General features: G+C 41.2%; 1 protein-coding gene and 2 long non-coding RNA genes across 11 annotated transcripts in view; 1 reads left to right on the top strand and 2 right to left on the bottom strand.

Moving 5' to 3' along the window:
* The window catches only part of LOC110536043 (transcription factor 7-like 1-A), a 46,686-nt gene extending 44,273 nt beyond the window's left edge, over window positions 1-2,413 (top strand). For 3 of the 9 annotated variants that reach the window (XM_021621554.3, XM_090190658.1, XM_090190660.1), the window contains 4 exons: window positions 182-341; window positions 474-581; window positions 820-871; window positions 1,514-2,413. In XM_021621554.3, the coding sequence (XP_021477229.1) occupies window positions 182-341; window positions 474-581; window positions 820-871; window positions 1,514-1,989 (796 nt within the window). In that variant the 3' untranslated portion in view covers window positions 1,990-2,413. Of the gene's footprint in view, window positions 1-178; window positions 342-473; window positions 582-819; window positions 872-1,037; window positions 1,075-1,513 lie in introns of all 9 variants that reach the window. The other 6 variants (XM_021621553.3, XM_090190659.1, XM_021621552.3 and 3 more) reach the window with 3 other exon arrangements.
* A 3,626-nt stretch (window positions 2,414-6,039) lies between these two features.
* LOC149979645 (uncharacterized) lies at window positions 6,040-13,975 on the bottom strand. The gene is made up of 2 exons (XR_016484610.1): window positions 13,639-13,975; window positions 6,040-8,223 (listed from the first exon to the last, which is right to left on the bottom strand). It is a non-coding gene; the product is annotated as an uncharacterized LOC149979645 (long non-coding RNA).
* LOC149979646 (uncharacterized) lies at window positions 8,760-12,721 on the bottom strand. Its single transcript, XR_016484609.1, has 2 exons — window positions 12,585-12,721; window positions 8,760-12,239 (listed from the first exon to the last, which is right to left on the bottom strand). It is a non-coding gene; the product is annotated as an uncharacterized LOC149979646 (long non-coding RNA).
* Window positions 13,976-22,334: the final 8,359 nt, after the last annotated feature.

Here is a 22,334-nt window from a genome sequence, read left to right on the forward strand (position 1 = left end):
AAAATTGGTTGTTGACTGAGTATCCCGTCTCTATTCATAATTCCATTTAGAGAGCCAGGATTCTAGAGCATCCTATTTCTTTGTAAGAGGTCAGCCAGGTCTTCTGGAAGGGAATCAGACCTCATACACAAGGAGGACTATTTTAAGTGACATTTGCAATGTGTATTTTGTGTCTCAGCAGAAAGTCTCCCGGCCCGGTGAAGAAGGAGGAGGACAAAAAGCCCCACATCAAGAAGCCTCTGAATGCCTTCATGCTGTACATGAAGGAGATGAGGGCCAAGGTGGTGGCTGAGTGCACCCTGAAGGAGAGCGCTGCCATCAACCAGATACTGGGCCGAAGGGTGAGCACAGCACAGCACAACACACTGCCTGACCACACAAAGACACACCACAGTTTGTAGGTGTGTTTGTGTGTGTGTGTAAATTCTGTACATGCTTTGGCCAGTTCTGACTTTTGTCATGTTTGTGTTCAGTGGCACTCACTATCGAGAGAAGAGCAAGCCAAATACTATGAGCTGGCAAGGAAAGAGAGGCAACTCCACTCCCAACTCTACCCAGGCTGGTCAGCACGAGATAACTATGTGAGTAGGACTTTTTCCCATGGATCTTTCAACAAGGGAGGGAAATGTGGGTTACGGAAGTAAGCGCCTCATTTCCAGTTGGTTAAAAAATAATTCCATATATACTGTGATTCTAATGATCGACAAGACTTTTGTTCTCATACACTGAAGTTGTTTGCTGTAGTGTTGAAGCATGTTGCTTTCATTTTGATAGTAACCTGTTTTTTTTCTGACTACATTGTTTTGATTATCTGTGCAGGGAAAGCGGAAAAAGAGGAAGAGAGATAATAAGCCAGACTCAACACCGGAGGGTAAGGGGTCCTTTTCTCTCTCTGTTCTTCTCTTGGACCTATCCTCTCTATTTAGGGCAGAAAGAACTCCATCTATAGGCCTGTGTGAAACAGTGCTGCTAGCTACACTTGGCTTGCCACTAACTCCTAACTAACTCCTCTCTTCCCTCTATACTTTCACAAGCAGCATATGAAGTTCAGTGCTAATTGTGGCGTTGAGGCAGGTATGTCTGCTGTTATGAACCAGTTAGGCTGAACTGCAGGACACTGCTCTCCTCTCCACACACAGTGGTTTGGTCTGGTCTGTTGCAGCACAGCAGTCAAACCTCATTTACATGCAGGCATTTAATGTGTTATCGACATAGACACACTTTTTTTCACCCAATCTTTTTAATTTCTAAAAACCTATGCCATTTAGTTGTGCATTTCACCCATTGCGGTAGTGTTCTTTATTTTCTCTTCTTTTTTTTACATTAATTAGAAGTTATTTTTTTTGTCCCAGACCTTTTGGTTTTCCATGTTCTGTACATTGTCTGTGAATGTTTTGTATTTTTGGCCAACTATCATGTATGCAAGGGAACTGGCACTGTTGAAGGACTTGTAACAGATTATAGGCTTATTTAACAGCAATATTGACAAAGCCCCCTCCTTTTGTTTCTCCAGACTTCTCAATCAGTAACAAGAAGCAGTGTGTACAATACCTGCCCTCAGAGAAAATGTGTGACAGCCCTGCCTCGTCTCACGGCAGCATGCTGGATTCTCCAGCCACACCCTCTGCAGCTCTGGCCTCCCCGGCCGCTCCCGCCGCCACACACTCAGAGCAGGCCCAGCCCTTGTCCCTCACCACCAAACCAGAAGGACGCCTGCACCACCATTTTCTAACTGGCAAACCCTCTGGATCTGCTTCATCTTCGTCATCTTCATCTTCATCCTCCTCCTCTTCCCACCCAAGCATCTCCATCCCTATTGGTACTTCAGGCAGCCACTCCACACCCATTCTCCCTCGGCCAATCCCCTTCAGCTCCCTGCACCACTCAATGCTCTCACCGCCCTCTCCTTTCCATCAAGCAGCCCTACATTCCCATCATGCCCTCTTCCAGTCACAGCCCCTCTCCTTGGTAACCAAATCGTCTGACTAAATCTACAAAAGCAATTCTTTTTTTCTCTTTTATTGTGCTGTATATTGCTTTGACTTTTCAAAAAATAGATATTAGAACTTTTTTTTAAATGATGAAAAGGAATAAATATTATTGGTCAATATTTGATCCCATCCTTTTCTACTCCTCTCCAATGAAACAAAATGTATTTTTTGTAAAGTTTACTGCAGAACAGGTTTCTTTTTTTGATGCATTTATCCAATAAACTACTTGTATAAAAGAAAATTTAAGAAAAGGAACAAAAAACACCCTCTCCTTTTAGCCAAAACATTATTAATGTTAGTATTGAGTTTGATTTATAGTTCTGGACAATAATTTCAGTCCTTGCAAATGCCCCTTTTAAATTCCCAAGAGTGTGACTTTCTTTTGACATGTTAAATAAACCTTTGAGATTGTTTTTTAGAAATGCCTGGTTCTCTTTTCTTCCATCACTGCCTGATCACGCACATTCATTTGAATATATATGAATCAATAACATAATTTTGACGACATATATGCAATATAAGCAATTAACATATTTCCTACAGGTTCAAACCTGTAAGTACAGATACTAACTTGGAAGAAGACTATTTGCTGGGAGTTTTAGTACTCCATCAGCTGTTAAGTTCTGACATTCTTCAAGATAAATATTGGAAGTGGTCATTCATCTTGTATTTTTGTCAATTTAGTTGTTTATAATGAATATCATGACGATAGTGGGAGAAGAATCACTAGTTAATCTTTAATTGGGTGAATTTAGGCTAACCACACCGGAAAATGAAAAGCCGTGCCAAGGTAACAACATTTGAAGCCAACAAAAATAAATAGGCATCTGTTCCTTCCTGGAATGTAGAGTCCCATAACAACGACAAAAAAGCAGGTCAGACTCGTCCCCAGCACACCAAACCCGTTTCGCTCTCTCCCTGTTTTACTGCATCTTTATTCACCATTTGGCACAGTGCTGAGGCTTTAATTAACTCTGAGGTATTGGGATGTAGCCCCTGGGACCTCATTAGGCAATTCAATTAGTAAAAAATACACACGGTAGGTTACAGTTTTTGGTGGCTTTGGACATGGGGAGCAGTGCCAAGGATGGACCAATTAGCCTCTAGCTGGAGGACTGGCACATGAAGTTCCTTCACCTTGTGACTATGTTTTAGACCTTACCCACACTTCTTATAAAGAAGGGCGAAAGCAGAGCTGCTGTGACTGTAGATTGTCATTGAAATGCCCATCCATATAATTGGCAGTTCGGTAATTCAAAAAAACAAATGGACGTAAGCAATTAGTTGATGCGTTGTATTCCTGCAACATCCAGATGGTAGGAGACTGACCTGCCTTCCAAACCCACAGCTCTGTGGGTTCCCCAGGGCCCAGTGTAGCCCCTTCTGAGTCTGACAGTAACAATGGTTAACCACATGCATACTCTCTCATCTGCTTACCATGCTCAGTATCCTTATCAGCTCTTATAGAGATGCTGTGAACATACACATTAGCCTAATTAGGATGGAGCAGAGTCAAAATGAGTTTTATTCAAATGTTTTATGTATGCAGCCAATACCAATAGCTGTCATTCATTAGTATTTTCCATAAGCCATAACTTGAACCATTTCCTCAACACGCAGTACAATGCCCTCAGACAAGGGCGTCTCTCTCTCAGACTGGGTTCTTTATGGTCTGAACCACAAGCGACAGACTGTGCCTTTTTTGCCCTGCGGTGAGATACTGAGCTGTCAGTCTCCCAGCAATGTTTTAACCAATCATTAGCTATAATAAGTCTCTGCTTGTTTGCCTCTCTTTCTTACCTCATCCCAGGCAGAGGCCGTGGTCTCTGGTGCCATGTCTGCTTGCCCTCAAGCTGCTTCCCCTATCCGTCACTGAAATTACAGGTAATGAGTTGTAAAACACAGCCAGTGAAACTGCCTCCTCAAGGCTACAGATCTATTGTAATGTTGCATTCTCCTTAGACAGTATCAAATTATGAAACTGAGAGACTCCAGGTGAATAACTTAAAATGTAGCACACTGGCTATTCCAGGCTGGCTTCAAGCCATCTAATAACTGTCAATGAATTTCAGTCAATATCCACCATTGCATAATTGTTTCAAAATTATCACAGGAATACAGCTTCACAATTTGTGATGAGGCAATAGTGTTAGTTGTTTTGGTGTTTCATATGTAGCTGCAATGTGTACAATTCATATATGAACAAATCCTCTCCTATTTGTTTCCTCATACTGCACATATAGGATACGACATTTTCTTTTCTTGATATTTGTATTTTAAGTTTTATTTGCACAACATTGTGGAGTCTGAATTGTTTATGCAATAATAAGTGTAGTATTTGGTTGCTCTACTAGACATCTGCCATGTAAGCACAATGTCAGCTTTAATACATGTTAATTTTGCTCATTAAATTCTTGCAGTCTCTTGCCAAGGTTATTTTTTGGGCCCTCCTTTGATCACAAATGAATTCCAGGTTAACCCTTTGATATTTCAAATGCATGATGTGGAGACATTGCATAGACACATCTCCACCGTAGAGACACAAATAAGTCCCCAATTAGACAGAGGAGTTAATATGATTCCTCTCAGGTTAGAATATCAGTGGTTCATTCTTAGAGATATATCATACTATGTGATTATAGAGAAAAATCTATTTGGTTTGGCATGCAGGAGACAATGTAACATCCTGTTGTTATATGCTGGTAGCATGCTGTCAAAAGGACATCAAATCCTAGGAGTGGCCTATAGGCTACAACGAGTCAGGTCTAGCTAGCAAGTATGAGCCATAATAACAGAAGTCAGGTTGAGTAAGTAACCAGTGCCATTCTACATGGACAGCCTGGGAGTCTGAGACAGAGCTGCAAAACACACAATTAGTGTAGTCTCAAATTTAAATTGTGTTATTGTCTACAGCCAGAACAAACAGAGGCTACCATATCGTCAACTAAAGTAATACATTATACAAAGGGTTTACATATACAGTAAAACTGACTTTAGAACAGCCTGTATTGTAAACTTTCTGTATTTATCCCCCATCCACATCGACAGGGCTGCAGTGGAGCGAGCGGGACCACAGCTTTAAGTTCCTCAGTGTCCAAATCACTAAGGACTTAAAATAGTCCACACACATGCTCACAGTCGTGAAGAAGACGCGACAGCATCTCTTCGCCCTCAGGAGGTTGAAAAGGTTTGGCACTGGCCTTCAAATCCTCGAAAAGTTCTACAGCTGCACCATTGAGAGCAACTTGACTGGCTATGTCACTGCTTGGTAAGGCAACAGCACCGCCCTCAATCGTATGGCACTACAGAGGGTGATGCGGACAGCCCAGTAGATCACTGGGGCTGGGCTCCCTGCCACCCAGGACTCTATATAAGGCAGTGTGAAAAGAAGGCCCGAAAATCGTTGGACTCCAGCCACCCAAGCAATATACTGTTCTCTCTGCTTCCACACGGCAAGAGGTACCGGTGCATCAAGTCTGGCACCAACAGGCTCCTGAACAGCTTCTATCCCCAAGCAATAAGACTGCTAAATAGCTAACAAAATGGCTACATGGACTAACTGAGTTGACCATTGTATTTTATTTTTGCACTGTCTCTATGCACTCATTAAAACTTGAACCTTATCCAATCACGGCTCCTTTTTCCTTTGTCATTATCTTGGTGCTCCTATCGATAGATACAACAGGAGGTTGGAAGTGTCTGGAAGGTTCCAGTGTATGTGCTTTTACCCTGCTTTCCCAACGTGATATTAATTGACTGTATCCCCAACGTTCAATGAGTTTGACAAGACTCAGCTGGCACTGAGCTGGCTGTGAGCTGAAGAACCCCCTGCTTAATGTATTATTCATACCCATTTGACCTTAAAGAAGGCAATGCAAATAGAACTGAAGAATGAGAGTGATCATCTGAATTTCTAAATGTCAAACACCGTAATTAAGACACATTCATTACAACAATCCACAGGTCTCCCATTTCCAGCTGAGATGTCAAATACCTCTCATTAACATTTGGATGATTATCATGTCCCCCAAAATCTCAGGTTATGTGCTCCAACAAATTGCAATTTATTTGATTTTGCACTTACTGAAATACATTTATTTGGCTGTACCTGGGAGGATCTAGAGCTTTCTATCACACAAATTGACAAAACACATTGCAAACAGCTCCATGGAAGTAGTCAGACTCCAGTGAATCCCTCAGCATTTGCATAAGAATGTGTTCACAGTAAGATCGTTCACAACACTGTAGCCAGGCATGGATACCTCATTCAATATAAGAAAAAAGTCCTTTACTTATTAAAAACAATGGATTTCTTAAACCAAACCACCTTGAAGGATAACAAAATGTTCCTCATGGGATTTGAACCAACAAAAGTTTGGTCTGTAAACAGCTTTCGTTAGACATTAGCTCCAAACTGGCCTTTCTTGTATACAGATTGTGACAGGTTCTTGCAACTAACAGGCCTATTCTGATGGGAAATGTATCACAAAGGTAATATTAATCCAGTTGATGTTGAATTAAAAGTGCAACAGTGATGCAGTGTGTTTTTCACAGCTGTGGAGAAGGACTCAAATGAAGCATTCTGTTAATCCAATTGTATTAATGTGCCTATTTTTAAATATGAAATGCCCCCCCCAAAATGTAGGCGTCTGTGGAAATATAAACCATTTATAAAACATACATATAATTCATCGGATTTGGTATGCAAGTCTATTCCCGGCATTTAGTAGCCTATGATATATAACTTTACATTAGGCTACATTATGAATGGAATAGCGGTCATACATACAATATCAAATTAAATATAGGACGTATAGTTTCCTACGTTTTACCCTGTCGTACAAAAGCATACAAATTGGATGAGTTACTTTGCATCCCTCTTGGAGGACATATAGTACTATACATCTTTCTCTGAAACCAGGTTGTTTGTTGCTTCAGAACAAGCTAGGAGAATTCCAGGGAACATTTACATTGGTGGTTAGGAGAACTAACAACCTGGTCTCAGAACATTTAGTTTTATTCTGTATAATCCATTTAGTATGATATGTTACGTGTATGGTATGTATTCATTTGGATTTCCATCACCCATTTCATATGATATATTATGGATTACAACTTGTATTATATGTTATACATTTGAAAAACGTACAATATGTTACGAATTTGCAAATGTACTACATTACGATTTTGCTAAATGTATGATATGTTATGAATTCTAGCTAGGTGGCTAACTTTAACTAGGTGGCTAATATTAGCTAGGCTAGGGGTTAGGGTGAAGTGTAGGAGTTAGGTTTAAGGGTTAAGGTTAGAGGAAGGGTTCAGGTTAGCTAAAAAGGTTAAGATTAGGGCTAAGGGAAGGGTTTGCTAACATGCAATGTAGCTAAAAATTAGTAAGTAGCTGAAAAGTTGCTAATTAGCTAAAATGCTGAAGATTTCTGTGAAGAGATTCAAACTCCCACCTTTAGGTTGCTAGATGTTCCTGTTATATGTCTACCCACCCATCCTACTTTCGTTTTTGCCTTAAGTAATCACCTGTAATATGTAACTATACCAAACGTAAACGTATCATACTATTTTGAGTGTCCCGGATTGATGTTTACTATGTTACGTCTAGTTTATGAGACCAGGCTAGAACTAACGACAATAGTTAGGACATAAAAGGTTAGGAGAACTAAAACGACAAAGGTTAGGAGAATGTTCGTAGCAGGTTAGGTGGGTTAAGGTTAGAACTAGGTTAGAGGAATGTTTAGCTAAAACACTATAGTCGTCGTCCCCATTGTGACTCAAACACGTAATCTTTGGATTGCTAGAATGTCACGGTATACTACTTGTTTCTGTCAAATGTATACTGAACAAAAATATAAAAACAACATGCAACAATTTCCACTATTTTACAGTTACAGTTCAAATGAGGAAATCAGTCAATTGAGATAAATTAATTAGGCCCCAATTTATGGATTTCACATGAAAGGGCATGGGCGCAGCCTGGGAGGGCATAGGCCCACCCACTTGAGAGCCAGCCTCACCCACGGGGGAGCCAGGCCATTCAGAATGAGTTTTTCCCCACAAAAGGCTTTATTACAGACAGAATTTCTCCTCGGTTTTGTCAGCTGTCCGGATGGCTGGTCCCAGACGATCCCACAGGTGAAGAAGCCGGATCTGGAGGTCCTGGGCTGGCATGGTTACACGTGGTCTGCGGTTGTGAGGCCGGTTGGACATACTGCCAAATTCACTGAAACAATGTTGGTAGAGAAATTAACATTCAATTACCTGGCAACAGCTCTGGTGGACATTCCTGCAGTCAGCATGCCAATTACACGCTCCCTCAAAACTTGAGGAATCTGTGGCATAGTGTTTTGTGACAAAACTGCACAATTTGAGTAGCCTTTTATTGTCCCCAGCACAAGGTGGAACTTTTAATTTACATTTAACCTTTATTTAACTAGGCAAGTCAGTTAAGAACAAATTTTTATGTATAATGACGGCCTACACCGGCAAAGCCCAGACGACTCTGGGCCAATTGTGGCACTCACAATCACAGCCGGTTGTGATAGAGCCTGGAATCGAGCCAGGGTGTCTGTTGTGATGCCTCTAGCACTAAGATGCAGTGCCTTTCGGGAGCTGATTATGCTGATTAATCAGCTGTTTAATCAGCTTCTTGATGCACCACACCTGTCAATTACCTTGGCAAAGGAGAAATGCTGCCTAACAGGTATGTAAACTAATTTGTTCGCAACATTTGAGAGAAATAAGCTTTTTGTGCATATGGAACATTTCTTTGGATTGTTTATTTCAGCTCATGAAACATAGGACCAACACTTTACATGCGTTTATATTTTTGTTCAGTATAACTAGACCTTTAGTACATCATACGTCTTGTAGGTGCTCAGAAATATGTATAGTATGTTTCGTATGGCTCTGAGGCCAAGCTGGATGATCAATATCAAGGTTCATTACACCATCAGAAGGCCTGTACTGACCTCTGCTGGATTCCTTCATATATTGTAATTGGCCAAGAAAAGATTGAGTGATTATATTTATTTAACCAGGTAAATTGACTGAGAAAATATTCTCATTTACAGAAACGACCTGAGGAATAGTTACAGGGGATGAATGAGCCAATTGTAAACTGGGGATTATTAGGTGACGGTATGAGGGCCAGGTTAGGAATTCAGCCAGAACACCAGGGTTAACACCCCTACAATAAGTGCCATGGGATCTTAAGTGACCACAGAGAGTCAGGACATCCATTTAACATCCCATCTGAAAGACAGCACCCTACACAGGGCAATTTCCCCAATTACTGCCCTGGGGAATTGGGATTTTTTTTTTAGACCAGAGGAATGGGTGCCTCCTACTGGCCCTCCAACACCACTTCCAGCAGCATCTGGTCTCCCATCCAGGATCAACCCTGCTTAGCCTGGCCTGTTGCAAAACGTTTTGCAACGGAGAGTTTCTCGTGGACAAATAAATGGTAGGTCCTTCCCCGTTTCGCTTGCTTGGCTTCCGTTTGGTTCCTAGAGTAAACGTTTCTGTTACTAAACGTTTTTCAACGGAATCCTACTAATGAATAAACCCCTGGTTTTGTCATCTATGAACAGTGAAGGAAGTAGTGATGGGCATTCCAGCTCTTTTTAGTGAGCTGGCTCATTCAGCTTAGCTCACCAAAAAAGAGCCGGCTCTTTTGGCTCCCAAACGGCCCTTTAAAAAAATATATGTTTTGTATTTTTTCAAGTCAAACAGTTTGCGATAGTTTGACTATGATTGGTGTTAAAACAATTCTAATGAAATTATTAAATTAAATCATATTCTACCTTTACCACAATGTATTTAAAAATGCGTTGGTTTGTTATGAAAAAGAATGCTATTAAACATTTGCATTTAAAGTATACCTTTGTAAGGTATATAAACAAAGTGCATATAAATCTAACCATTCAAAAAGATTTTGCACCATATCAAAGCTGCAGCATCCCACAAATTGAAATAAATGTAAAAAGAAGGATGCTATTACACGTGCATTTAAAGTATAACTTTTTGAATGTATATAAACAAAGTGCAAATGTTTTGGGTAGCCTTCCACAAGCTCCCCACAATAAGTTGGGTGAATTTTGGCCAATTCCTCCTGACATCTATTTTGTGAAGTGCACCAGTCCCTCCTGCAGCAAAGCACCCCCACAACATGATGATGCCACCCCGGTGCTTCACGGTTGGGATAGTGTTCTTCGGCTGGCAAGCCTCCCCCTTTTTCCTCCAAACACAACGATGGCCATTATGGCTAAACAGTTATATTTTTGTTTCATCAGACCAGAGGACATTTCTCCAAAAAGTATGATCTTTGTCCCCATGCGCAATTGCAAACCGTAGTCTGGCTTTTTCATGGCGGTTTTAGAGCAGTGGATTCTTCCTTGCTGAGCGGCCTTTCAGGTTATGTCGATATAGGACTCATTTTACTGTGGATATTAATACTTTTGTACCCGTTTCCTCCAGCATCTTCCCAAGGTCCTTTGTTGTTGTTCTGGGATTGATTTGCACTTTTCGCACCAAAGCACGTTCACCTCTAGGAGACAGAACGCGTCTCTTTCCTGAGCGGTATGACGGCTGCGTGGTCCCATGGTGTTTATACTTGCGTACTATTGTTTGTACAGATGAACGTGGTACCTTTAGGCATTTGGAAATTGCTCCCAAGGATGAACAAGACTTGTGGAGGTCTACAATTATTTTCCATCCATGTTGAATTCCACTTTGTAGTGCAGTGTTGTTTAGGCCTCGGCTCAGGCATCCCCATCTGGCATTGTGTAGACCTACTGTGCTCCTGTGGAAGTATTCCACAGCTGTTTTCACTTTGTCCACATTGGGCTTCATCACCTTCAGAGCATCTCTTACAATCAGGTTGATTGTGTGGGCAAGACATTAAAACCTGTTATGGCAAGGCGATCCCCTAGGGCGATCCCCTAGGCCAACTCCCCCGTCATCTCTACATCTCTATTTTTCTGAGGTCTTGGCTGATTTCTTTTGAATTTCCCATGATGTCAAGCAAAGAGGCACTGAGTTTGAAGGTAAGCCTTGAAATACATCCACAGGTACACCTCCAATTGACTCAAATTATTATTAGCCTATCAGAAGCTTCTAAAGCCATGACATAATTTTCTGGGATTTTCCAAGCTGTTTAAAGGCAGTCAACTTAGTGTATGTAAACTTCTGACCCACTGGAATTGTGATACAGTGAATTATAAGTGAAATAATCTGTCTGTAAACAATTGTTGGAAAATGTACTCGTGTCATGCATAAAGTAGATGTCCTAACCAACTTGCCAAAACTATAGTTTGTTAACAAGAAATGTGTGGAGTGGTTGAAAAACAAGTTTTAATGACTCCAACCTAAGTGTATGTAAACTTCCAACTTCAACTGTAAATGTAATATTTCAAAAATAATACAATCTGGACAACATAATAATAGAATATTGCATCATAAATAAAAAATAAATAACAATGTGCAAAATTGCAGCATCCCACTTAAAACATTAAACTGTCCCTCTTTCCTATCTCTTCTTTATTGCCATGTTATGACCGGCAGCACACAGTAATGCTGACCATATTTTGCTTTTTATGAGAGATTTGCATTCAGACATGCAAGCTGTCTCACTTTAGGGGCTGATGCTGTTTCTTCTCTCAGTAATTATTTGTCCTGTTTTCGAGAAGACCCTCTCAGAGGGAACGAATGTGGCCACTATGTAGAGTCTCCCTGTCATGACTTTAGTAAGCCATGGGTAGACAGAGGCCTTGTTCTTCCACCAGCTCAGTGGATCTGCAGATCTTTGGAGGGGCTCCTCCAAATAGGATCGGACCTCCATTATGGCATCTGCTGAGGGATTCCTTCAACAGCATCCAAACAGCAGACGTTTGTGACCCTACTGCTGATGCTTCTGCTCCATCTGATCCCTATTCTTCCTGTTGCCCTGGTGCTGATCCAGCTGACTGCTGGGGCTGTCCCTCCCTGCTGCTGAGGTTATTCTTTGAAGAGCCTCATCAATCGCTCTGGCATCACTGAAGGCTAACTTCTTAAACCTGGGGTTAAGTGCAGCAGTTTCTGATAGCACGTGATTATATTCCATTCTGTGGAACTTTGATGAACATAGGGTGTCCATCAACTCTGTCACATGTCCTGTGGTTACATTTGCTTCTCTGGCGGCTGGCTGTGATTCGCTGCAGACCCTTACACAGGAGTATCATTTTTGAGGCTGACACATAGCTGAAAAGAGAGAACAGTAGCTTATTAGTTCAGGTTCATGTTTTGTCTACTGATACTACATTCTCATCTGCTGCTCATATACATGTACAGTGGGGCAAAAAAGTATTTAGTCAGCCACCAATTGTGCAAGTTCTCCAACTTAAAAAGATGAGAGAGGCCTGTAATTTTCATCATAGGTACACTTCAACTATGACAGACAAAATCATATTTACCTATGATGAAAATTACAGGCCTCTCTCATCTTTTTAAGTGGGAGAACTTGCACAATTGGTGGCTCACTAAATACTTTTTTGCCCCACTGTATATAATACTGGGTTGAATAATGATGTAGTAATAACTGCTTACTGTACATCTCTCCACTTATCTCCACAGTGACCTGCTCAAATGGTTCCAGAACTCTGCATACCTCCTCCACTACCTCCCATTGCTCTTGGGTCAGAGCATCAACAGGTGCATTGACAATGGCCAGGGTAGAGATGACGGCATCCTTTGACTCAAGAAACAGCTTGAACATATAACATGTTGAATTCCACCTTGTAGTGCAGTGTTGTTTAGGCCTCAGCTCAGGCATCCCCATCTGGCATTGTGTAGACCTACTGTGCTCCTGTGGAAGTATTCCACAGCTGTTTTCACTTTGTCCACATTGGGCTTCATCACCTTCAGAGCATCTCTTACAATCAGGTTGATTGTGTGGGCAAGACATTAAAACCTGTTATGGCAAGGCGATCCCCTAGGGCAACTCCCCCCCCCCCCCATTCAGCTGAAAAGGTTGGTGCAGGGAATTCAAAAATATTCTTTAGAAATATTTAACTTTCACACATTAACAAGTCCAATACAGCAAATGAAAGATAAACATCTTGTTCATCTACCCATCATGTCCGATTTTTAAAATGTTTTACAGCGAAAACACAACATATATTTATTTTAGACCACCACCAAATAAAAAAAAACACAGCCATTTTTCCCAGCCAAAGATAGTCACAAAAGCAGGATTAGAGATAAAATGAATCACTAACCTTTTGAAAATCTTCATCAGATGACACTCATATGACATGTTACACAATACATTTATGTTTTGTTCGATAATATGCATATTTATATCCACAAATCTCAGTTTACATTGACGCCATGTTCAGAAATGCCTCCAAAATATCCTGAGGAATTAAAGAAAGCTACGCCAGATAACAGAAATACTCATAAACTTTGACTAAAGATACATGTTCTACATATAATTAAAGATACACTGGTTCTTAATGCAACCGCTGTGTCAGATTTTTTTTAAACGTTACGAAAAAAGCCTACCATGCAATAATCTGAGACAGCGCTCAGACGTAAATATATTTCTCCGCCATGTTGGAGTCAACAAAAATACGAAATTACATCATAAATATTCCCTTACCTTCGATGATCTTTCATCAGAATGCAGTGCAAGGAGTCCTAGTTCCACAATAAATCGTTGTTTTGTTCCATAATGTCCAATACTAGTGTCCAATTAGCTGCATTTGCTAGCACTTTCAGCTCACGTGCCCAAAAGCTGACGCTGGTCCAAGACAACTCGGACGAAAACTTCAAAAATATATATTCCAGGTCGAATAAACTGGTCAAACTAAGTAGAGAATCAATCTTCAGGATATTATTTTCATATATATCCAATAACGTTCCAACCGGATCATACGTTTTCATCTGCAGCCAAATGGAACGACGGTGACACTCACAGAGAAATGCGCCACAGGGAAATTGCATTCTGCCAAGACCGTGACTATTTCCCCTCCCATTCGGTCAAAGTTCACACCAGCAGCTCCATTTCACGTTCTACTGAATGAGGACATCTAGTGGAAGGCTTAGGAAGTGCTACCAGATCCATATCTTGTTTGGAAGGGAAGGGGCGATGGTGCCAAATTTGACCCACATTCAGAATTTCACTTCTTGTTTGGAAGATTGCCTGCCCTATGAGTTCTGTTATACTCAGACATCATTCAAACAGTTTTAGAAACTTCAGAGTGTTTTCTATCCAATAGTAATAATAATATGCATATATTAGAAATCTAGGACAGAGTAGGATGCAGTTCACTATGGGCACGCAATTCATCCAAAGTGAAAATACTGCCCCCTACCCCCAACATGTTAATGGGTCCATTTGAAAATGTTAATTTTATTACACACAGGCTTTGGCATAAACTGGTCCACAGAAGACAACGTTGCTGTGGGTCGCGGAGTAGGCCTACTTGACAGAGTGGACACATCTCCACGTGTGGAGGTGCTGGCTCCACCACTATCACTAGCAGGCCCGCTAGTTTCTCGAAGCTCCTCTACAGCTAGCTTCACAGTTGGGTGCACAGTTCGCATAAGCCGGTGTAGGTTGTGTATAGAACCGACTTTATATGAGATTTTGTTTTGGCAAATTCTACACTATGCTCTAACATGGTCTACATTATTAAAATGCATCCAAATTCTACTGTGCTTCCGACTCATTTTCCAGCTGTTTTCACAGCTGTCCTTCCTCGGCTGCTAAGTGTGTGACTGTGAGTGAGTTGGCTCCGCCCTCCCTCACATCTTTGGTTCATTGGTTGACACTGCATGTCTGATTGACAGGAACAACAGGTGAGGCTGTTAGTCTGAGCAGACGGTCAGAACGAATGTGTGCGCTTGAGCATTTAGGCCTATATGATTTAATATTCAGCTCTTCTGATGTGTGAGCCGGCACTCATAGCCGACTCATTCGCGAACGACCCATCACTAGAAGGAAGGAAGGTGATTTATCATAACATATGAGTCAACATTTAAGGGAAAGCGTTCTGTGCGTAGTTGTAATTTCTTATAGCTAGATAAGTTTGTTGTCTCAAAGTCAAAATGCAGACAATATTCCTGTTTGTTGTGCTGGTTTATTTGCCTGGTGGTGTCAGAGGTGAGTTCAGTTTTTGTCAAATAGCGCTAATTTAGGTCTATCAATCTGTTAGCCTAGACCGGGTGCATGCCTATCCAGGCTGTATCACAACCGGCCGTAATTGGGAGTCCCATAGGGCGGCGCACAATTGGCCCAGCGTCGTCCGACTTGCCTAGTTAAATGAAAAGGTTAAAACAACTGCCGCAGATAAATGTTACTTTTTACACTTATTTTACCCTCAGTAACATTACAATAACTTTGACCACGTAGTATTTGCTTTAACGTGTGCTGGGTACCGAGACTGGCTATCTAACGTTAGATAAATCGATCTGATCAGAGGGACGCTTCAACATCTGCATTGCTTGCTGTTTGAGGGCTTTAGAAATACATTTGATTGATAGATCGATGGCACAGCTAACGATAGCTACCCCAAATGAGGTGGGCCAATTAGGCTACCAGCAAAACAAACTAATGTTATATCGAACTAGCTAATCTTATCAAATCATTGTTGGATGGAGGGAACTAGCTAAATCAGGCACAAGACTGACAGTGCCACATAGCTAGTTTCTTTTCCATTTATTATAAAAGTAAACATGGGTAGCTGGAATTCCCAGGAGCATATGGAAACAAAGGGACAACAATAAGCAGCGGTGGCTGCCTTAACATGACATAAAATAGTATTTTAAAACAGAACTTCAACAAGAGTGCATAGTCCAGCAGCATATCAACAAAATGGGACCACTTGACACTGGTTACTTGAAAAACATTTTTTTTTATCCGATTTTGAAGTTTTTCTTTAAGAAGATTAGTTCATCCACATTATCTGCAGTGAGCACAGATCGGCTTGCTGCGACAATGTCAGCCGCTGTGGACAAAACCCTCTCGCTGGGGACAGAGGTCCCAGTCACAGCCAGGTAGCGCCTTGCTAACATGGCAACATGGTCTTCCACCATGTAAGTGGATCAGCATCCAGGGGAATACAGTCCACTTCCCTGTATGAGGTCATCTCCTCCTCTATGACCTTGACCTTTGACTTGGTGCCTTGCTCCTGGGTCGTGAACAACTCTCCAAAATGCTCAGACATGGCAGACTTCTTTTGTGGAGAGGGGTTGGTTCCTGTGGCATCTGTGGCTTGATCCTGCAGAATTAAATGACTATCTCTGAAGTGGCTTTAAAGATATGATTTGTTGTTAGAAATATAGATCAGACACTATTATGACAATTACAATTATTACTTTATAATAGTTAAATCACTAATTAATAAAATAATAAATGTCACATTAACAAAATAAATACAATACCTGTTGTATATTGGTTACAATCTCTGCTGTGAGTTCATTGTAGACTCTCAGATGAGAAGCAGCAACCATTTGCAGCAAAAGTCCAAAGCGGTGCTCTTGTGTAAGAAATCTTGGACACCAGGGTCAGCATACCTAAGCTCCAGGTTAACTATAAATAGCAGTCTTGACATCCCTTACTGCGGGTTCATCTTCATCAGATGCCACCATTGATTTCAGGATCACTGTTTTCATAGGCAGGACCATGGAAACTGATGGAATGCTCTCAGTGCATATCAGTGTTGTGACTGTTTTGAGAGGTTTGCACACTTTGATAACTTCCTCCGCTAGTCCTTTTCTGACAAAGTCACTATCTTTGACATTCTTCCTCACAGTTTGATCAGTCAGTGTAGAATACACCACAACTTTCTGCTCAGGGTATCTCTCAAACATGTCATGGCTTGAATTCCATCTAGTAGGGACATCTTGGATTAGTTTGTGGTTTGGCAGCTCCAACATCTCCTGTTTAGTCTTGAAAACATGTGCAGCAGTTGTGCTTTTAGTCTTTGCTTGGAGGCGAGAGATTGGATTCACTGACATTGCTTTCTGAGATGCTAGATTAATAACGTGAGCAAAGCATCCTATCTGTGGCCACAATCCAGTTAGTGCAACTGCATTTACAATATTTCTAGCGTTGTCAGTGGTCACAGGAATCGTTACATTATCCCCCTCCAACTTCCCTTAGCTCTTCCTCCAAGTTTACACTGGTGTGACTACTCTCTAGGGGACATGGCTTTTCATCTCCCACTCTGCCGTAATGAGCCGTTACAGTAAGGTAGCTCTCTGTAGCTCTAGACGTCCAACTGTCTGTTGTTAGTGACAGACCGCGTTTCTGACAACTCGCTCTCAAGTTGTTCTTTTGTAAAAGGCAGGTATTAATGTCTGGGCAAAATGTGTACGGGAAGGAATGATGAAGCGCGGCTCGACCACTTGAAACATGTTTCTGAACCTCGCATTCTCTACCAAAGAGAAGGGCCTCATATCTTCCCCTATGAATTTTGCTATAGCTGCATTGATATCTTTAGCCTTACCGGAGTCATATTGTTGCATTTCATTTTTTCGCCTACTTCCACCGATGGGCACTTTGGGGTGATGTCGGTGCAAATGAGTAATCATGTTACTCGTATTGCCACTCGAATAGGCTATCGGCAATGAACAGAGCCTACATGTTGTAGAAGTTTCATCCACCACTAATAGGCTATCGGCAATGAACAGAGCCTACATGTTGTAGAAGTTTTATCCACCACTAATAGGCTATCGGCAATGAACAGAGCCTACATGTTGTAGAAGTTTTATCCACCACTCTAATAGGCTATCGGCAATGAACAGAGCCTACATGTTGTAGATGTTTTATCCACCACTAATAGGCTATCGGCAATGAACAGAGCCTACATGTTGTAGATGTTTTATCCACCACTAATAGGCTATCGGCAATGAACAGAGCCTACATGTTGTAGATGTTTTATCCACCACTAATAGGCTATCGGCAATGAACAGAGCCTACATGTTGTAGATGTTTTATCCACCACTAATAGGCTATCGGCAATGAACAGAGCCTACATGTTGTAGAAGTTTTATCCACCACTAATAGGCTATCGGCAATGAACAGAGCCTACATGTTGTAGAAGTTTTATCCACCACTAATAGGCTATCGGCAATGAACAGAGCCTACATGTTGTAGAAGTTTCATCCACCACTAATAGGCTATCGGCAATGAACAGAGCCTACATGTTGTAGAAGTTTTATCCACCACTAATAGGCTATCGGCAATGAACAGAGCCTACATGTTGTAGAAGTTTCATCCACCACTAATAGGCTATCGGCAATGAACAGAGCCTACATGTTGTAGAAGTTTTATCCACCACTAATAGGCTATCGGCAATGAACAGAGCCTACATGTTGTAGAAGTTTTATCCACCACTAATAGGCTATCGGCAATGAACAGAGCCTACATGTTGTAGATGTTTTATCCACCACTAATAGGCTATCGGCAATGAACAGAGCCTACATGTTGTAGAAGTTTTATCCACCACTAATAGGCTATCGGCAATGAACAGAGCCTACATGTTGTAGAAGTTTTATCCACCACTAATAGGCTATCGGCAATGAACAGAGCCTACATGTTGTAGATGTTTTATCCACCACTAATAGGCTATCGGCAATGAACAGAGCCTACATGTTGTAGATGTTTTATCCACCACTAATAGGCTATCGGCAATGAACAGAGCCTACATGTTGTAGAAGTTTTATCCACCACTAATAGGCTATCGGCAATGAACAGAGCCTACATGTTGTAGAAGTTTCATCCACCACTAATAGGCTATCGGCAATGAACAGAGCCTACATGTTGTAGATGTTTTATCCACCACTAATAGGCTATCGGCAATGAACAGAGCCTACATGTTGTAGAAGTTTCATCCACCACTAATAGGCTATCGGCAATGAACAGAGCCTACATGTTGTAGATGTTTTATCCACCACTAATAGGCTATCGGCAATGAACAGAGCCTACATGTTGTAGAAGTTTCATCCACCACTCGTTGGCAATCCCGTTATAGTTTACAGGGAAACCAACATTTTCCCAAATGGCAGACCTGAATGATATTGGGGCGTCTTCTAGTTCTGGCTCGCCAATGCTTGCTATGTTGCTCCTTTGCATTTAGCTAACTGCTAATTCCTTCATACGCTAATTGCTGCTACGACAGTCTCTCAGCTCTGTTCTCGCTGGAGTGAAATAACTAATGAGCGGAGCTGCATACAGCTACGAGACAACTTTCTTTTTCTTGACAACTTTATTACTATGTGAATATTTTTCCCACGTTAATTTATACGCCATTGGTTTATGCAATAAGATGTTTTTTTTACATTGAAAAAATATATATAAAAATATATGAAAATAAAATTAAAATAAATATCTATATGAAAAAAAAATATATCACCCCTAATATGCACACTGCGGTCCAAACACTTAAAAGACATACCCTCGTCCACTTACTCTCGCCTTAGGCCCTTGGGGGAATCCCCGTCGCCATCTTGGAGGGTGGTCCAAATTATTAGCCAAGCATGGGAAGTTTGCAATGTAAGCCCCTCAGGCTTAGTTTTTAGTCAGCTTTGCCAGTGTACAATTGTGTTCACTGCAGGGCCTGAAACTCCCCATAATTCAATTCGCGATAATTGTAAATCTGCTAAGAAAAGTCAGCAGAAACATAAAAACAACATCAAGGGAGAAGTCAACACACATGTAAGTAAAAATGAAAGCAAATAAGTTATAAATTGTGTTACTAATGCACATGATGGCACAAACATGTCTCGTAAAAAGTAAATATGTTTTTGTTTCGGAAATTGTAAAAATAAAGCATTTTCTTCTTCAGAAGTTCCAGCTAGGCAGGCTAGCTAACAAATTAATTAGCTTACTATCATATAGTAGGCGTATATTAATAATGATATATTTAATGTAAGTAGACATGCACTCATAATTGACTGTAGCACATATAAAGCACCTACAAGCTACCGGTGGCTGAAAACAAAATCATTGCGGGATGAACGAGTGACAAATTTCCGGCCAAGGATGGTCCATTTAAAAAATCATTCCTTCCTCCCTTGAACCCTGCCCTGCAAGTGTATACTCATCAGACATCATGATATGTCATCAGAAGTGTCCACTTAATTTGAGGGCTGAGGGGATAGGGTGTGTCTTTTAAGTGTTTGGACCGCAACCATATTCCTCGGATTCCAGGCTGTACAATGGGACAAAGATCGTACTTTTTGGAGAAATGTCCTCTGGTCTGATGAAACAAAAATAGAACTGTTTGGCCATAATGACCATCGTTATGTTTGGAGGAAAAAGGGGAGGCTTGCAAGCCGAGGAACACCATCCCAACCGTGAACAACGGAGATGGCAGCATCATGTTGTGGGGGTGCTTTGCTGCAGGAGGGACTGGTGCACTTCACAAAATTGATGGCATCATGAGCAAGGAAAATAAAGTGGATATATTGAAGCAACATCTCAAGACATCAGTCAGGAAGTTAAAGCTTGGTCACAAATAGGTCTTCCAAATGGACAAGGACCCCAAGTATATTTCCAAAGTTGTGGCAAAATGGCTTAAGTACAACAAAGTCAAGGTATTGGAGTGGCCATCACAAAGCCCTGACCGCAATCCTATAGAAAATTTGTGGGCAGAACTGGAAAAGTGTGTGCGTGCAAGGAGGCCTACAAACCTGACTCAGTTACACCAGCTCAGTCAGAAGGAATGGGCCAAAATTCACTCAACTTATTGTGGGAAGCTTGTGGAAGGCTACCCGAAATGTTTGACCCAAGTTAAACAATTTAAAGGCAATGCTACCAAATACTAATTGAGTGGATGTAAACTTCTGACCCACTGGTAATGTGATGAAAGAAATTAATCTCTCTACTATTATTCTGACATTTCACATTCTTAAAATAAAGTGGTGATCCTAACTGACCTAAGACAGGGAATTTTTACTAGGATTAAATGTGAGGAATTGTGAAAAACAGAGTTTAAATGTATTTGGCTAAGGTGTGTGTAAACTTCCGACTTCAACTGTCTGAGTGAGGAAAATGCTATAAATTACGAGAACTCAATGCAATTTGAAAGATGACACGCTGGGGATTACAGTAAATAAATACCGCTTTTGTCATACAAGCAAGCCAAACACCCGTGTGTCCAAATGTGCACTTCACATTTCCATATCATAAAACTCATGTAATATACAGTTTCAACATTTATGATCACTACTATGTTTGATGTACAAGATGTTACAAGATGACATGGTGTTATGCCTTGGGTTGTCCTTAGCAGAATGAGCCTACAGTGCCATCAAAAAGTATTCATACCCTTTGGCTCATTTCACTTTCTGTCTTACAGCCTGATTTCAAAATTGATAAAAAATAATTCTCACCCATCTACACACAAAACTCCAGAATGAGGAAGTGAAAACATGTTGAGAATTATTTTGCAAATGTATTAAATGAAATGCAGAAATATCTCATTTACATATTGTAAGTATTCACATCCCTTTGAGCTCAGGTGCATCCAATTTCCTTTGATCTTCCTTGATGTCACTACAACTTGATTGGAGTCAACTTGTGGCCAATTCAATTGTTTGGACATGATTTAGAAAGAAACACACCTGTTAATATATTTATATAAGGTCCCACAGTTGACAGTGCATGTCAGAGCAGAAACTATACCATGAAGTCCGAGGAACTGTCCAAAGAGCGCCGAGATAGACTTGTGGTCATATCTGGAGAAGGGTATAAAACAATTTCTAGAGTGTTGAAAGTTTCCAAGAGCACAGTGGTCTCCATCATTGGGAAATTGAAAAAAGTATGGGACTAATAATTAATTTCAGTGTTTTTCTACCAACTGAGGTACTCAAAGCACTTTACATAGTAGGGGAAACTCTTGTCAACCACCACAAATGTGTAGCACGGCAATCATTTTTGTGCCAGAACACTCACCACACAACTGCTATCAGGTGGAGAGGTGAGGAGTGATATGCCAATTACACATGAGGGTGATGATTAGGTGGCCATGATTGAATGAGGCCATGTTGGGAATTTAGCCATGACACCTGGGTTAACACCCCTACTCTTACAATAAGTGCCATGGGATCTTTAATGACCAGAGTCCGGACACCTGTTTAACATCCCATCTGAAAGAAGGCACTCTATGCAGGGAAATGTTCCCTTCACTGCCCTGGGATCTCCTCAGACCAGAGGGAGTAGTGCCCCCTACTGGTCCTCCAACACCACTTCCAGCAGCAACTGGTCTCCCATTCAGGGACTGACCCTACTTAACTTCAGATGCAAGCCAGCAGCAGGATGCAGGGTGGTATGCTCTGCCTAGAGGT

Source organism: Oncorhynchus mykiss, chromosome 11, assembly GCF_057628025.1.
Source record: "Oncorhynchus mykiss isolate SJ-2025 chromosome 11, ASM5762802v1, whole genome shotgun sequence".
Lineage (NCBI taxonomy): Eukaryota > Metazoa > Chordata > Actinopteri > Salmoniformes > Salmonidae > Oncorhynchus > Oncorhynchus mykiss.